Genomic DNA, 15,535 nt, shown 5'->3' with positions numbered 1-15,535 from the left:
TTTTCCTGTCCTGCTAAGCATTCAAAATGTAACCAGTACTTTTGAGTGTCAATGAAAATGTAAGGAGTAAAAAGTAATTATTTTCTTCAGGAATGTAGTGAAGTAAAAGTTGCCAAAAATATAAATTGTAAAGGAAAGTACAGATTTCCCAAAAAATGACTTAAGTAGTACTTTAAAGTATTTTTTACTTAAGTACTTTACACCACTGGTTCTGAATGACATGCTGTGGCTAAATAAAGGTTACATTTCTCTGTCGCTGTCCCACTGGTCTTGGAACTAGGCAACTTAATCACTCACCATTAGACCTCTGTTCATTTTCAGTGTGAAGTAAGAAACTACGGAGCTGTGGCTTCTGGGAATAGTGATGCATTCAATGACAGACTTCTCATTGTAACTTAAGAAATGTACAGTTGTAGTCAATTACTGGTAGACCATGAGAGTGTTTACCGTAAGACCATGAACCATGACCTGTAAAACCAAACAGAATGTTAAGAGGCATTGGGGACAGTCATTTTCACCCAGGCTTTTTTTACTGGGGGTTTGTAGAGCAAAAATGACTTTTGTGTAAGAAATTCACCAAGACATTGATTGTTACAAAGAACTTAAGCTAAGATAAGTTATAATTCAATTGAATTGGCATCCATGCAGCCTCTCCTTGTACAATGACAATACCTGACTATTGTTTGGGAAAATGGCAATCTTGGTACAAGGACCACTTAGGATACATTCAACCTTCAAGACACTCTCCCAAGACTGTTTCCCAATATCTTCTCCTTCCCTGTTCTTCCGATTTCTAGGTTATTTCTCGTGATCGAGTACGTCAACGGAGGGGATCTGATGTTTCATATGCAACGGCAACGGAAACTACCAGAAGAACATGCGAGGTAAACAAACAAACAGACATTCTACTCCAGTTCCTCCGGTACTTCAACAGCGTACGGATAGAACCCGTCAATCAACCCTGAAACATTTCCCTTGTAAACGTATCCATTCGTTTTGAGGAGGACGAGGCCCTATTAGAATCCCAACATGAAAGGCACATCGGTGAAGTGGATGAAGTTGGCGCTATCGCCAGATAGTCAAGTCCCAATCTCTGTCCGTAACCACCGTCCTCTCTCTCGCTCACTGTCTCTCCCCTACTCCCCTATTGCACAAAGTGAGGGACAAGGAGAGGCCGAGCCACTTCTTGAAATATCCTCGTTGAAGCTGTACGATGACACGCAGGCAGGCAGCCCTCATAATTGGGCTTGTTTGCTTCGTACAGAGAGTGCTGTTCAAGGAGAGTGACAAACTGGCCTGGAACAGAAACAGCCTGTGATTGGTAGATTGTTAGTATTTTGGGGCGGCTGGTGCAAAACCACTTTGATTGACTTTACTATATCTCTCCTGTGCTGTTGTTATTTTTCTTCCGGAGAAAGCTACTCCTCGTTTGACAGTCTGTTAGCGTTTCCGTGGAAGGGCAAGTCAAACCAAATTCTCCTGACGTGCTCTTTTGAAGAAAAAAATCATCATTACATTGTCAAAACATAATTAGCGCTCATAATTCATTGTGCCTGTCTACGTAGTTTCTCAGAATGCGCTGGTGATAAACTTGGATCAAAGGCAGGATGATTTAGAGAGGCAAGGGCCCCCACTGGCACTCCATCTGTATGCAGTGGGCCCCGGCCCCGTCCATGCACAGTGGCATGTTATCACCGATAATGATGGTACATATTCATGAGGCGTGCTCTGAGAGGTCCCTGGGTTGGGTCCCCTGAGGGGGACGGTGGGGGTGGTGGTGGTGGAGCTGACATGATGAAGTGCACAACACCGCTCAGTGAAGCACTGCTCTCTCTCTCTCTCTCTCTGTGCCCTCTCTCTCTCTCTGTGTCTCTGTGCCCTGTCTCTCTGTCTTTGTGCCCTGTCTCGCTCTCTCTCTGCCCTCTCTCTCCCCCTTTGTCTCTGTCTTTGTGCCCTGTCTTCTCTGTTTCCTGTATCTCTCTCTCTTGGCACCCTGTCTCTCTCTCTCTCTCTCTGCCCTCTCTCTCTTTCTGTCTTTGTGCCCTGTATCTCTCCCTCTCTGTGCCCTGTCCGTCTGTGTGCTCTCTCTCTCTCTCTCTCTCTGTCTCTGTGCCTCTCTCTGTTCCCTGTCTCTCTCTCTGTGCCCTGTCTCTCTCTCTGCCCTGTCTCTCTCTCTCTGTGCCCTGTCTCTCTCTCTCTGTGCCCTGTCTCTCTCTCTCTGTCTCTGTGCCATGTCTCTCTCTCTCTCTGTGCCCTGTCTCTCTCTCTCTGTCTCTGTGCCCTGTCTCTCTCTCTCTGTCTTGCTCTCTCGTCTCTCTCTTTCTCTTTGTCTCCGTGCCCTGTCTCTCTCTCCCTCTCTGTCTCTGTGCCCTGTCTCTCTCTGTCTCTGTGCCTCTCCCTGTGCCCTGTCTCTCTCTCTCTATGTGCCCTGTCTCTCTGTCTCTGTGCCCTGTCTCTCTTTCTTTCATCTCTCTCTTTGTCTCTGTGCCCTGTCTGTCTCTCTTTCTCTCTGTGCCCTCTCTCTCTCCCTCTCTCTCTGTGCCCTCGCTCTCTTTCTCCCGCTCTCTTTCTCTCTGTGCACTCACATGGAATGTGTTTCAGCAGCTATCTCAGAAAAATCTTCTGCAGTATAATCAACAGCAGACTAATTTTCTCAGTAAAACAATGTCCTGAATAAATGTCAAATTGGCTTCTTACCAAAATACTGTTCAACAGACCACGTATACACCCTGCACACATTTATTGACATACAAACAAAACAAAAGATAAGTCTTCTCATGCTTTGTTGATTTATAAAAAGCTTTTGAATCAATTTGGCACCAGGGTCTGCTATACAAATTGATGGGGGGAAGCATATGACATAATATCAATGTACACAAACAACAAGTGCGCAATTAAAATTGGCAACAAACACACAGATTTCTTTCCTCAGGGCAGTGGGGTGAGACAGGGATGCAGCTTGAGCCCCACCCTCTTCAACATAAACAATATCAATGAATTGGCGAGGGCACTAGAACAATCTGCAGCACCCGGCCTCACCATACTGGACTCACATAGAGAAGAGTCCCCTCAGCCAACTGGTTCTGGGGCTCTGTTCACAAACAGAACCCACAGAGCCCCAGAACAGAAACACATTTAGACCCATCCAAAATATGAGAAGCAAAAAGATAACTAATTGACACACTGGAAAGAATCAAACAAAAAACAGAGCACATTGGAATGCTACCTGGCCCAGAGAGTACACAGTGTCAGAATACCTGACCACTGGGACTAACCCTAAATTAACCCTAAATTAACAAAATCCTTGACTATTGTAATGGTTTTGACTTGAGGTTATTGTTTGTAGGTGGTGCCTATCAGAGAAAATATTGATTTCTCCTTTTGGTTTGGGAGGAAATGAGTCCCGTCAAGTCTACACCAATACAAAGGACTCGTGTAAAAGTCAGGATGGAAATACACTTTTCATAAACCCTTAAAACATTGGAAATAACTAACATTACTAACATAAATGATCACACACACACACAAAACAATATAATAATAATGAGCTTTGGTTCCTCCAGAAAAGTCCTGTACCTCGGACCTAAAAAAAGAGTCCAGCCCGGTAAACAAGTTCAGGGAACTCAAGTGACCTTAGTCACGCAATGTTTGTCCGTTCATACAAGTGTAGCGTAAACCCAGTGTCAATCATACAATCAAAATATCAACTCTTTTACCACACAACCAGAAAGAGTATCACATCTCAGTACGTCTTCAACTACAACTGACCACATAAATCATCATGGTATACATCACACCAAAACAAATGAAATACCGTATACAAAAAGGTTGTAGTCAGTCGGTCAGTCAGACAATCCAATCCCCCAACAGCGGAGAAAAGCCACGAAGAACAGTGGAGAGGTGTAGTCCACAGACACAAAGAGTGGATCCGATCCTGGGTAAACTAGCTATTAGGCTACAAAGCACACTTTTATATGCAACAAAACAAACGGAATAGAGAAGCTTCGGAACTGAGGGTTGAAAACATCCTCATTCGCGTCTCCATCACAAACAACCCCACTTTTGCCCAGCTGAGGCTGGCTATTTAATTGGGAATTAAAGGGGAAGCGCCCTATTGGAAGGAGAAGCACTGAGACGGTCCAGACAAGTTCAGGGCCGTCACACTGTGTACAGACTCAGTGAGCCTTGCTATTGAGAGAGGCCGCCATAGGCAGACCTGCATCTCGAGAGATGACAGGCTATTTGCACACTGCCCACAAAATGAGGTGGAAACTGAGGTGCACGTCCTAACCTCCTGCCAAATGTAGGACCATATTAGAGACACATATTTCCCTCAACTTACACAGTTCCACAAAGAATTTGAAAACAAATGAAACACTGATAAACTCCCATATCTGTTAGGCGAAATAACACAGTGGGCAATCACAGCAGCAAGGGACCAGTTGCCATGAGGAAAGGGCAGCTAGTGGAGCACAATTAACACTGTAAATACAAGCTATATTTGTATGTTTATTTATTTTCCCTTTCATACTTCAACTACTTACACATTGTTACAATAATATAGAATTTCAAATGTCTATGTTCTTTTAACTTTTGTGAGTGTTAAGTTTACGAATGTTTCCCTTGTTTATTTCCCTTTGGTTTAATGTATATTCCATTTGCTTTGGCAATGAAAACATATGTTTCCTATGCCAATAAAGCCCTTTGAATTTAATTGAATTGAGAGGGAGAGAGAGCAAAGACGGAGAGAGACAGAGACAGAGAGAGAGAGCACAGAGAGAGAGAGAGCACAGATGGAGAGGGAGGGAGGGAGAGAGAGAGTACAGAGGGGGGGAGGGAGAGAGAGCACAGAGGGAGAGGGAGGGAGAGAGAGAGCACAGAGGGAGAGGGAGGGAGAGAGAGAGCACAGAGGGAGAGGGAGGGAGGGAGAGAGAGAGGGAGAGGGCGGGAGGGAGAGAGAGAGGGAGAAAGAGAGAGGGAGGGAGGGAGAGAGCACAGAGGGAGAGGGAGGGAGGGAGGGAGAGAGCCCCCCCATGGGGAAAAATAAGGCTCTAGTGCACCAGAGAAATCAACACCATGTAGCCCACCACGTCTCGCCATGCTAGACAATGTGAATATAAAAAAAGAATCACCTATTCGTTAGAAACTACTTCCTGTATAAAAATCTACATTCTACCGTATATGTTGGTTTCAGGATGGTTTCTACGTGGTTCAAGGTCAGAACCCAACTGTACGTCTGGACAAACTAAGTCACGAAGTCTGTGGGCTGGGAACTCTGAAGAAGGAAAAGCATGTCTGAATGAATCCTTTTTTTTCAGATTCTATGCTGCTGAAATTTGTATCGCTCTGAATTTCCTGCACGAAAAGGGAATCATCTACCGAGATTTGAAGCTGGACAACGTCCTCTTGGATCACGAGGGACACATTAAGCTCACAGACTACGGGATGTGCAAGGTGAGACACAGAACTACTGTACAGTGTACTGTAGAGTACTGCTGAACTGTTACTGCTGAAGGACATCTCATTCACTACGTAGCAGTGGATCAATACACTAGGTATCGAAGTCTCACGCTTTTTATTCTTTTCTCTTTCTTGTCTTTCTCTCACTCTCTTTCCTACCATCTTTCTCTGTTATCCTCCCTGTATCTCTCCATCTTTAACTCTCTCTCTCCTCCTCCTCCATCTCTCTCCTCTATCAGGAGGGCATCAGACCTGGAGACACCACCAGTACATTCTGTGGGACCCCCAACTACATCGGCCCTGAGATCCTCAGAGGGGAAGACTATGGCGAGTCCCTGTCGTCAACAACACACACATGGAGGGAATGGGGAGAACATGAGCTCTGGGAATTTGCCTTTGAGACTCTTAAACTCAAAACAATTAAAAAAACATGTGAAAATAATGAACAGATCTCTCTCAAACCATTTCTGTCATTACCATACTGTAGCGGAATCTAACCAAGATGGCTGACGGTTGTCTGTCGTCTCTCTGCAGGGTTCAGTGTTGACTGGTGGGCGTTAGGCGTGCTTATGTTTGAGATGATGGCTGGGAGGTCCCCTTTCGACATCATCACCGACAATCCTGACATGAATACCGAGGAGTACCTCTTCCAAGGTGAGAGAGCCCTCTACTACAGTTTGGAGTGGATTCATGACAGCGCTTCTTACCTAATGTCACACAGTGCTTCACATTGTTAAGTGTGACTTCCACTACTACTACTAGGCAATATGTAGCACCCACCTGGGTGTTGTATGGTGGCCATGTTGTGTCAAAAACAACACATGCTCTGATCACATTGGCTACTCACTCCTCTACTGAAAGGGCATGATAATTCAGGATAGCAGAACTTCATATGTCTTTAAATGTCTTGCTATTTATATCTGTATTTTGGTGCTCCCCCTCAGACAGCACACAAACACACACGTCTCTAAGTACAGTTCTTATTTATTTATTATGTATTTTGTGTTCAAATCGATAAAGATTTGCACACAAAAAATAAGTCTGAGACATTCGGACAGCTAGAACAATACCACAGGAGAGCCAGTTGCTTCTTGTATGACACATTTGTAGGCTACCAGACGTGTTAAGCCATTTAAATATAATTGATTCAATGGGGATGCCATTTCAGTTATTTTATTTGTATGTGTTATACTGTACTACAACCCACCCCATACCCCGCTGGAGAGAACATTCCTCCTCCAGTTATTTTATTTGTATGTGTTATACTGTACTACAACCCACCCCATACCCCGCTGGAGAGAACATTCCTCCATTCCTCCTCCAGCCTCTCTCCACCGTACCCACCCATTGTAGCTTGGGCATGAGCACTGAAACCCACGGGCATCTGCCAACCCTTTGGTCTTCCTCACGCCCCCACAGGGCAAGCAGCATGCTCCTGGATGCCACCTCGCTAGCGGAAACCGGCCCCTCTATCCGTAGGGGGTGACCAGCCTTATGTCACCACCCTGACCAGTGCCAACCTCACCCTGGGCAACCCTGGCACACATGCCAACCCCCAGAACCATAGACTGACATACAGAGTTTAGGGTTGGCATGGTGGTATCCAAAGTTCCAGGACAATCAGGTTCTTGCGGTTAGGTTCTAAGCCAGTGAGAGTGTTAGTGTCATGGAACATTTGGTGCCAACCTAGTGGGGGATAGTATTTGGCCAAGCTCTCTCTGTCTGTCTGTCTGTCTGTCTGTCTGTCTGTCTGTCTGTCTGTCTGTCTGTCTGTCCATACTCTACTGCTCCCCAACCCTTCCTTCTGGTGACCACTAAACACATCACCATCAGTGTTCCTAAGCCAGGCCCCAGGCCCCGGCCCAAAGTTCCCTCCAGCCCCAGATAGTGGCCCCAGAAATCTGCCATTGGCCCCAGAAATCTGCCATTGTGCCCTTGAGCAAGCCAGATAACCTCCCACAACAACAGCTCCCTGGGCACCCAATGTGGCCCCAGAAATCTGCCATTGTGCCCTTGAGCAAGGCAGGTAACCCCCCACAACAGCTCCCTGGGCACCCAATGTGGCCCCAGAAATCTGCCATTGTGCCCTTGAGCAAGGCAGGTAACCCCCCACAACAGCTCCCCCGGTGCACAATGTGGCCCCAGAAATCTGCCATTGTGCCCTTGAGCAAGGCACGTAACCCCCCACAACAGCTCCCCGGGTACCCAATGTGGCCCCAGAAATCTGCCATTGTGCCCTTGAGCAAGGCAGGTAACCCCCCACAACAGCTCTCCGGGTACCCAATGTGGCCCCAGAAATCTGCCATTGTGCCCTTGAGCAAGGCAGCTAACCCCCCACAACAGCTCCCCCGGTGCCCAATGTGGCCCCAGAAATCTGCCATTGTGCCCTTGAGCAAGGCAGGTAACCCCCCACAACAGCTCCCCCGGTGCCCAATGTGGCCCCAGAAATCTGCCATTGTGCCCTTGAGCAATGCAGGTAACCCCCCACAACAGCTCCCCCGGTGCCCAATGTGGCCCCAGAAATCTGCCATTGTGCCCTTGAGCAATGCAGGTAAACCCCCCAACAACAGCTCCCCGGGTACCCAATGTGGCCCCAGAAATCTGCCATTGTGCCCTTGAGCAAGGCAGGTAACCCCCCACAACAGCTCCCCGGTGCCCAATGTGGCAGCCCCTCGCACTTCTCCGTTTCAGAGGGGTTGGGTTAATAGCAGAAGTCAAGTTTCAATTGGACAATAAAAATACATGTAAATGTAATAATTTACCCTAACCCCGGAGTACCAACACCATCACAAATGGCACTTCCCTATCTAGTGCAGAGTCCTGGTCAAAAGTAGTGCACTAGATATGGACTAGGGTGCCATTTGGTACACAGCCAGAGACTGATCCAGTTAACATTTCATTAGGACTCAGCGTAAACAAACAGATCAGAGAGGGCTGGCCCGGGCATTTAGGAAAAAGAGGAGGATCAACAACTCTCTACTCTTCCATCTGTAATCTGTTCATCAGAGAGCCAGGGAAGTTAAACTGCTTTGCGTCTGCCTTGTCTGCTCCGAGGCACGTAAAATTTGTTATGACTGTGAGGGGGGGGGGGGGGGTTAGGGTTAGGGTTAGGTGATTTTTTAGGTCAATCAAGGATTTACTTGACCCCACAGAGAATGCATCTAAATAATCTCTCCTTTCTCCTGAAGTGTACACTTGTACACTTCCCTTTATGGATGTAAGAAACTCCATGTAGGCCAGGCCTACACCAATCCCATTAAATAGTTTAAATATGTGGGGAGGAATGAACATGTGCACAGCTCAGGAGGAAGGAAGGAGAGATTATAGAGACGTACCCAGAGTGTCAGTGGCTCCAACGAACCAACAAGGTCAGCTGCTACAAAATACCACTAAACTGTTTTCCACTGTGGAAAACAGAACTTGCTGTCCTTCAGTGGTGTGTTGAGCCTGTGTACCGCGAGTCTCAAGGCAGCACGTGACTGAAGAAGTCACAGAGCAGAGCACCCTCCTCCTCCCCCTTTCCACCCCCTCACTCGTACGCAGCAGACACAGGCACCCACGGGCAGACCAGATGGTCTCTCTCTCTGTCTCATACATTCTCTCTCTCTCTCTCACTCTGTCTCATACATTCTCTCTCTCTCTCTCTCTGTCTCTCTGTCTGTCTGTCTCTCTCTCTCTTTCACATACATTCCCTCTCTGTCTTCTCCACACAGTTATTCTGGAAAAAACTATTCGCATCCCAAGGTCCCTGTCGGTAAAGGCTGCCAGCGTGCTGAAGGGCTTTTTAAACAAGGTGAGAGAAGAACACCGTAGTGTTCACCAAGTGCGTCCAATAAAGCTTCTCCCTCCCCCTCAGTGAAAACAGCGTGTGAAGGACCGTGTTCAAGACACCATTAGGACAGCACCATGACAGGCACTCTGTGAAGGCCACATCCATTTGGTTGAGAGACAGAGAGTGTGTGTATGGATGTTTTTACCTGTGTATACAGGGCCTTCAAGAAAGTATTCACACCCCTTGACTTTTTCCAAATTTTGTTGTGTTACAGCTTGAGTTTAAGATAGATTACATTTTGATTTTGTGTCTGATCTACACACAATACCCCATAATGTAATTTTGTGTAGATCGTTGACAAAAAAAATTACATTAAAACCATTTTAATCCCACAACGAAATGTTGAAAAATTCAAGGGGTGTGAATACTTTCTTGAAGGCACTGCGTGTGTGTGTGTGTGTGTGTGTGTGTGTGCGTGTGGCCACGTGTGTGTGTGTACGTGTGTGTGTTGCTCATAGTGTCTGCGGTGTGTATTTGTTTCTACACGTTTGAGTGTATCATCTCTGATATACATGGCTATGGTAAGACACTATACTGGGGGAGTGAATGGTCTTGGGGCTCTTCACATTTAACCTTTGCTAGTTATGGCGATAGTATTACAATTATTGTACTGATGAAAATACCACATCCCCACTGTTGGGAGTAGGCAGGCGGGTGGTGGTTTGTCCAAATGATGAAATAGAAGGGGGGGGGGGTAGCTAATACAGTGGGAAGTAAAAGTATGTGAACCCTTTAAAATTACCTGGATTTCTGCATAGATTGTTCATAAAATTGTATCTGATCTTCATCTAAGTCACAACAATAGACAAATACAGTCCGCTTAAAGTAATAACACACAAACTATAATTGTTCATGTCTTTATTGAGCAAACCGTGTAAACATTCACAGTGCAGGTTGTAAAAAGTATGTGAACCCTTGGATTTAATAACTGGTTTACCCTCCTTTGGCAGCAATAACCTCGACCAAACATTTTCTGTAGTTGTGGATCACACCTGCACAATGGTCAGGAGGAATTTTGGACCATTCCTCTTTACAAAACTGTTTCAGTTCAGCAATATTCTTGGGACGTCTGGTGTGAACCGCTCTCTTGAAGTCATTCCACATCATCTCAATCAGGTTGAGGTCAGGACTCTGACTGGGCCACTCCAGAAGGCGTATTTTCTTCTGTTGAAGCAATTCTGTTGTTGATTTACTTCTGTGTTTTGGGTTGTTGTCCTGTTGCATCACCTAGCCTTCCCTGTAGCTCAGTTGGCAGAGCATGGTGTTTGCAACACCAGGGTTGTGGGTTCGATTCCCACGGGGGGCCAGCACAGAAAAAAAAAAGTATGATATGTATGAAATTGTATGAAATGTATGCATTCACTACTGTAAGTCACTCTGGATAAGAGCGTCTGCTAAATGACGTAAATGTAAATGTCTAACTTCTGTTGAGCTTCAATTGGCGGACAGATAGCCTTACATTCTCCTACAAAATGTCTTGATAAACTTGGGAATGTATTTTTATATCGATGATAGCAAGCTGTCCAGGCCCTGAGGCAGCTCCAAACCATGATGCTCCCTCCACCATACTTTACAGTTGGGATGAGGTTTTGATGTTGGTGTGCTGTGCCTTTTTTTCTCCACACATAAGTGTTGTGTGTTCCTTCCAAACAACACAACTTTAGTTTCATCTGTGCACAGAATATTTTGCCAGTAGCACTGTGGAACATGCAGGTGCTCCTTTGCGAACTTCAGACATGCAGCAATGCTTTTTTTTGGACAGCAGTGACTTCTTCCATGGTGTCCTCCCATGAACACCATTCTTGTTTAGTGTTTTACGTATTGTAGACTTGTCAACAGAGATGTTAGCATCTTCCAGAGATTTCTGTAAGTCTTTAGCTGACACTCTAGGATTCTTCTTAACCTCATTGAGCATTCTGCGCCGTGCTCTTGCAGTCACCTTTGCAGGACGGTCATTCCTAGGGAGAGAAGCAACTGTGCTGAAATTTCTCCATTTATAGACAATTTGTCTTACCGTGGACTGACTTTTAGAGATACTTTTGGAACCCTTTCCAGCTTCATGCAAGGCAACAATTCTTAATCTTAGGTCTTCTGAGATCTCTTTTGTTCGAGGCATGGTTCACTTCAGGGAATGCTTCTTGTGAATAGCAAACTCAAATTTTGTGAGTGTTTTTATGGGGCAGGGCAGCTCTAACCAAAATCTCCAATGTCTCATTGATTTGACTGCAGGTTAGTTGACTCCTGACTCCAATTATCTTATGGAGAAGTCATTAGCCTAGGGGGTTCACATACTTTCTCCAACCTACACTGTGAATGTTTAAATTATGTATTCAATATAGACAAGAAAAATACAATAATTTGTGTGTTATTAGTTTAAGCACACTGTGTTTGTATATTGTTGTGACTTAGATGAAGATCAGATCAAATTTTATGTCAAATTCATGCAGAAATCCAGGTCATTCTAAATATGCATCTAAATAATCTCTCCTTTCTCCTGAAGTGTACACTTGTCCACTTCCCTTTATGAATTTAACAGGAAATAACTGGTTTAAGAAATTCCATGTAGGCCAGGCCTACACCAATCCCATTAAATAGTTTTATATGTGGCATATTACACGGGTAGAGGAGTAGTGTAAGGGTTTGTTTGAGGTAAATACATACTGGATTTTGTGTTTAATTTCAATAAATATTACATCTCTTCATTATATCAAGATCACATTGCTGTAAATTGCTGTAATTGGTGCGATAAGCCACCACCGTGCTCCTTTTCCGCTTCTGCACTGCTTTTTCTTTGGGGTTTTAGGCTGGGTATCTGGAAACCGCTTTGTGACAACTGCTGCTGTTAAAACCGATTTATATTTCATTGAGCACACAAACTCTTGATTCTACTAATTTCTCTCCACTTAACAGGACCCCAAAGAGCGTCTGGGTTGCCAGGTCCAAACGGGCTTCGCTGACATCAAGTCGCACACGTTTTTCCGCAGTATAGACTGGGACCAGGTAAGCCTCCAATCATATCCACTTAAACAGTGTAGAAGAATAAATGTGAATAAACCCATCTTGATTGGTCAGTATCACCTGTGGGAACCCATCTTGGTCGGTCAGTATCACCTGTGGGAACCCATCTTGATCGGTCAGTATCACCCGTGGGAACCCATCTTGGTCAGTCAGTATCACCCGTGGGACCCCATCTTGATCGGTCAGTATCACCCGTGGGAACCCATCTTGGTCAGTCAGTATCACCCGTGGGAACCCATCTTGGTCGGTCAGTATCACCCGTGGGAACCCATCTTGGTCAGTCAGTATCACCTGTGGGAACCCATCTTGATCGGTCAGTATCACCCGTGGGAACCCATCTTGGTCGGTCAGTATCACCCGTGGGAACCCATCGTGATTGGTCAGACACTCAGTATCACCCGTGGGAACCCATCTTGATCGGTCAGTATCACCCGTGGGAACCTATCTTGGTCAGTCAGTATCACCTGTGGGAACCCATCTTGGTCGGTCAGTATCACCCGTGGGAACCCATCTTGGTCGGTCAGTATCACCCGTGGGAACCCATCTTGATCGGTCAGTATCACCCGTGGGAACCCATCTTGGTCAGTCAGTATCACCTGTGGGAACCCATCTTGGTCAGTCAGTATCACCTGTGGGAACCCATCTTGGTCAGTCAGTATCACCTGTCGGAACCCATCTTGGTCAGTCAGTATCACCCGTGGGAACCCATCTTGGTCAGTCAGTATCACCTGTGGGAACCCATCTTGGTCGGTCAGTATCACCCGTGGGAACCCATCTTGATCGGTCAGTATCACCCGTGGGAACCCATCTTGATCGGTCAGTATCACCCGTGGGAACCCATCTTGGTCAGTCAGTATCACCTGTGGGAACCCATCTTGGTCAGTCAGTATCACCCGTGGGAACCCATCTTGGTCAGTCAGTATCACCCGTGGGAACCCATCTTGATCGGTCAGACGGTCATCATTTTACTTTGATTCCCATTATGTCTATTTTGCATTACGTCATGCTGCAATGATGCTGCAATAATGCTAGAATGATGGGTACACTATCCTTTACATCAGCAATATCTCATGAAAATGGTACCAAAGATATTTGCATGCTGACTGCAGGAATGTTCACCAGAGCTGTTGCCAGAGAATTTAATGTTCATTTCTCTACCGTAAGCCGCTTCCAACATCGTTTTAGAGAATTTGGCAGTACGTCCAATCAGCCTCACAACCGCAGACCACGTGTAACTACGCCAGCCCAGGACCTCCACATCTGGGCCTAACTAGGGGGGGGCCTATGCCCTCTCAGGCCCACCCATGGCTGCACCCCTGCCCAGTCATGTGAAATCCATAGATTAGGGCTTAATTTATTTATTTAAAATGACTGATTTCTCAGTAAACTGTAACTCAGTCAAATTGTTGCATGTTGCGTTTATATTTTTGTTCAGTATAGTTATTGAGCGGTTGAAACGATATTTACTCTTATTCCTAATGGTTAGTTTCAGCTCAAGGCCGTTTTCGATGGCCTGACTTTGTTAACTTCGACAACTAGGAAGTTTCCCGTCAGATTCCTTCCAAGTCATTTCCCTCAGAAATCAGCCCAATGTAATTAGTGTATTAACTAGTTAAGTAGTTAGCCAGGGCCCATTAGGGAGCTAAGTGAATGGAACACTCAGAGAAACAGGGTTTTAGACCACTGCTGTGTAGAACACATTGACTGCTTCCTCTTTGTAGCACCACCACAAAGTTCATTCTAAATGACCAGCATGCACCGTTGAACAGAAACTCTGTGTGTGTGTTGAGGGGAGGTTGTTTAATTGATTGTGTAAAGCTGACACACACAGCTATTTGAAAGCGTCATGGAAGTAGGAGCGAGGGCAATGTTTAGCGGTTTCCGTATGTCTTCAGTAATTACAGTGAGGTACAAAATGTATTAGGACAGGGACACCTTTGTTGTTGTTTTGGCTCTGTACTCCAGCACTTAGGATTGGAAATCAAACAATGACTATGAGGTAAAAGTGCAGACGGTCAGCTTTGATTTGAGTGCATTTTCAAAGTTACAGATGCATAAATATAATTTAGCCTGAAAAATGCTAACCTCCCCTGTTATTGGTAATGGTGAGAGGTTAGCATGCCTTGGGGGTATGATATAAAATGCTAACCTCCCCTGTTATTGGTAATGGTGAGAGGTTAGCATGCCTTGGGGGTATGATATAAAATGCTAACCTCTCCTGTTATTGGTAATGGTGAGAGGTTAGCATGCCTTGGGGGTATGATATAAAATGCTAACCTCCCCTGTTATTGGTAATGGTGAGAGGTTAGCATGCCTTGGGTGTATGATATAAAATGCTAACCTCTCCTGTTATTGGTAATGGTGAGAAGTTAGCATGCCTTGGGGGTATGATATAAAATGCTAACCTCCCCTGTTATTGGTAATGGTGAGAGGTTAGCATGTCTTGGGGGTATGATATAAAATGCTAACCTCTCCTGTTATTGGTAATGGTGAGAGGTTAGCATGCCTTGGGGGTATGATCTTTGACCCTCTGTAACTTTCTCACTCATCATTATTCACGATCCATTCAAGAGTATCCGTAATCATAGTAGCATACACATTAATGTAGACATGTTTAAAAACATATTCTATACTTATTTACAATAAAAATGACACAATACATTATATACCATTCATTTCTATTAGGCACAAAATAAACTGAAACACAACCAAAACAAACTTCAAATTAGTTTGTAGAGTCACAAGCTTGATGTAATCATTGCGTTCAAGGAATATGGGACCAAATACTAAACGTTTGACTACTTTAATACACAAAAAGTGAAAACAAATTGTGAAGTGTTTTTTTTTTTTAGGATTCCCTAAAATGGGGGGGACTATGTATAAAAAGTGCTAGAATATCTAAACGGTTCACCTCATAGTAATTATATCATTTCAAATCATAAGCGCTGGAGTACAGAGGCCCCCCCCAAAACAAAAAAATAATGTCACTGTCCAAATAGTTGCTCGTACACATTTACCTGGACAGGATTCAGGGTTTCAGCACATTACTCCTTTCTAGTCAGTCTATCCTGTATATTCAACACAAACGACAGGAAATGCCTTGTTCACAGCCGTGCCTCCTTTTCTGTGACATGCTTTTGGCAATATCAGTTGTCAATAGAATATGTTAGTCAACAGCATCTCACAAGGTCATGTTTAAGACTCTGTAACAATGGGTATTATAAT

General features: G+C 45.0%; 1 protein-coding gene across 1 annotated transcript in view; it reads left to right on the top strand.

Annotated features, from left to right (window-relative positions):
- LOC115165374 (protein kinase C zeta type-like) overlaps positions 1–12,284 on the top strand; it is a 128,831-nt gene extending 116,547 nt beyond the window's left edge. The window contains exons 12-16 of the mRNA XM_029718456.1: positions 798–884; positions 5,319–5,454; positions 5,700–5,787; positions 5,995–6,114; positions 12,203–12,284. Of these exons, the coding sequence (XP_029574316.1) occupies positions 798–884; positions 5,319–5,454; positions 5,700–5,787; positions 5,995–6,114; positions 12,203–12,249 (478 nt within the window). The 3' untranslated portion in view covers positions 12,250–12,284. The remainder of the gene's footprint in view (positions 1–797; positions 885–5,318; positions 5,455–5,699; positions 5,788–5,994; positions 6,115–12,202) is intronic.
- Positions 12,285–15,535: the final 3,251 nt, after the last annotated feature.

Source organism: Salmo trutta, chromosome 28, assembly GCF_901001165.1.
Source record: "Salmo trutta chromosome 28, fSalTru1.1, whole genome shotgun sequence".
NCBI lineage: Eukaryota > Metazoa > Chordata > Actinopteri > Salmoniformes > Salmonidae > Salmo > Salmo trutta.
Note: the sequence above shows the minus strand (reverse complement) of the source record. Positions and strands in the feature narration are given on the sequence as shown.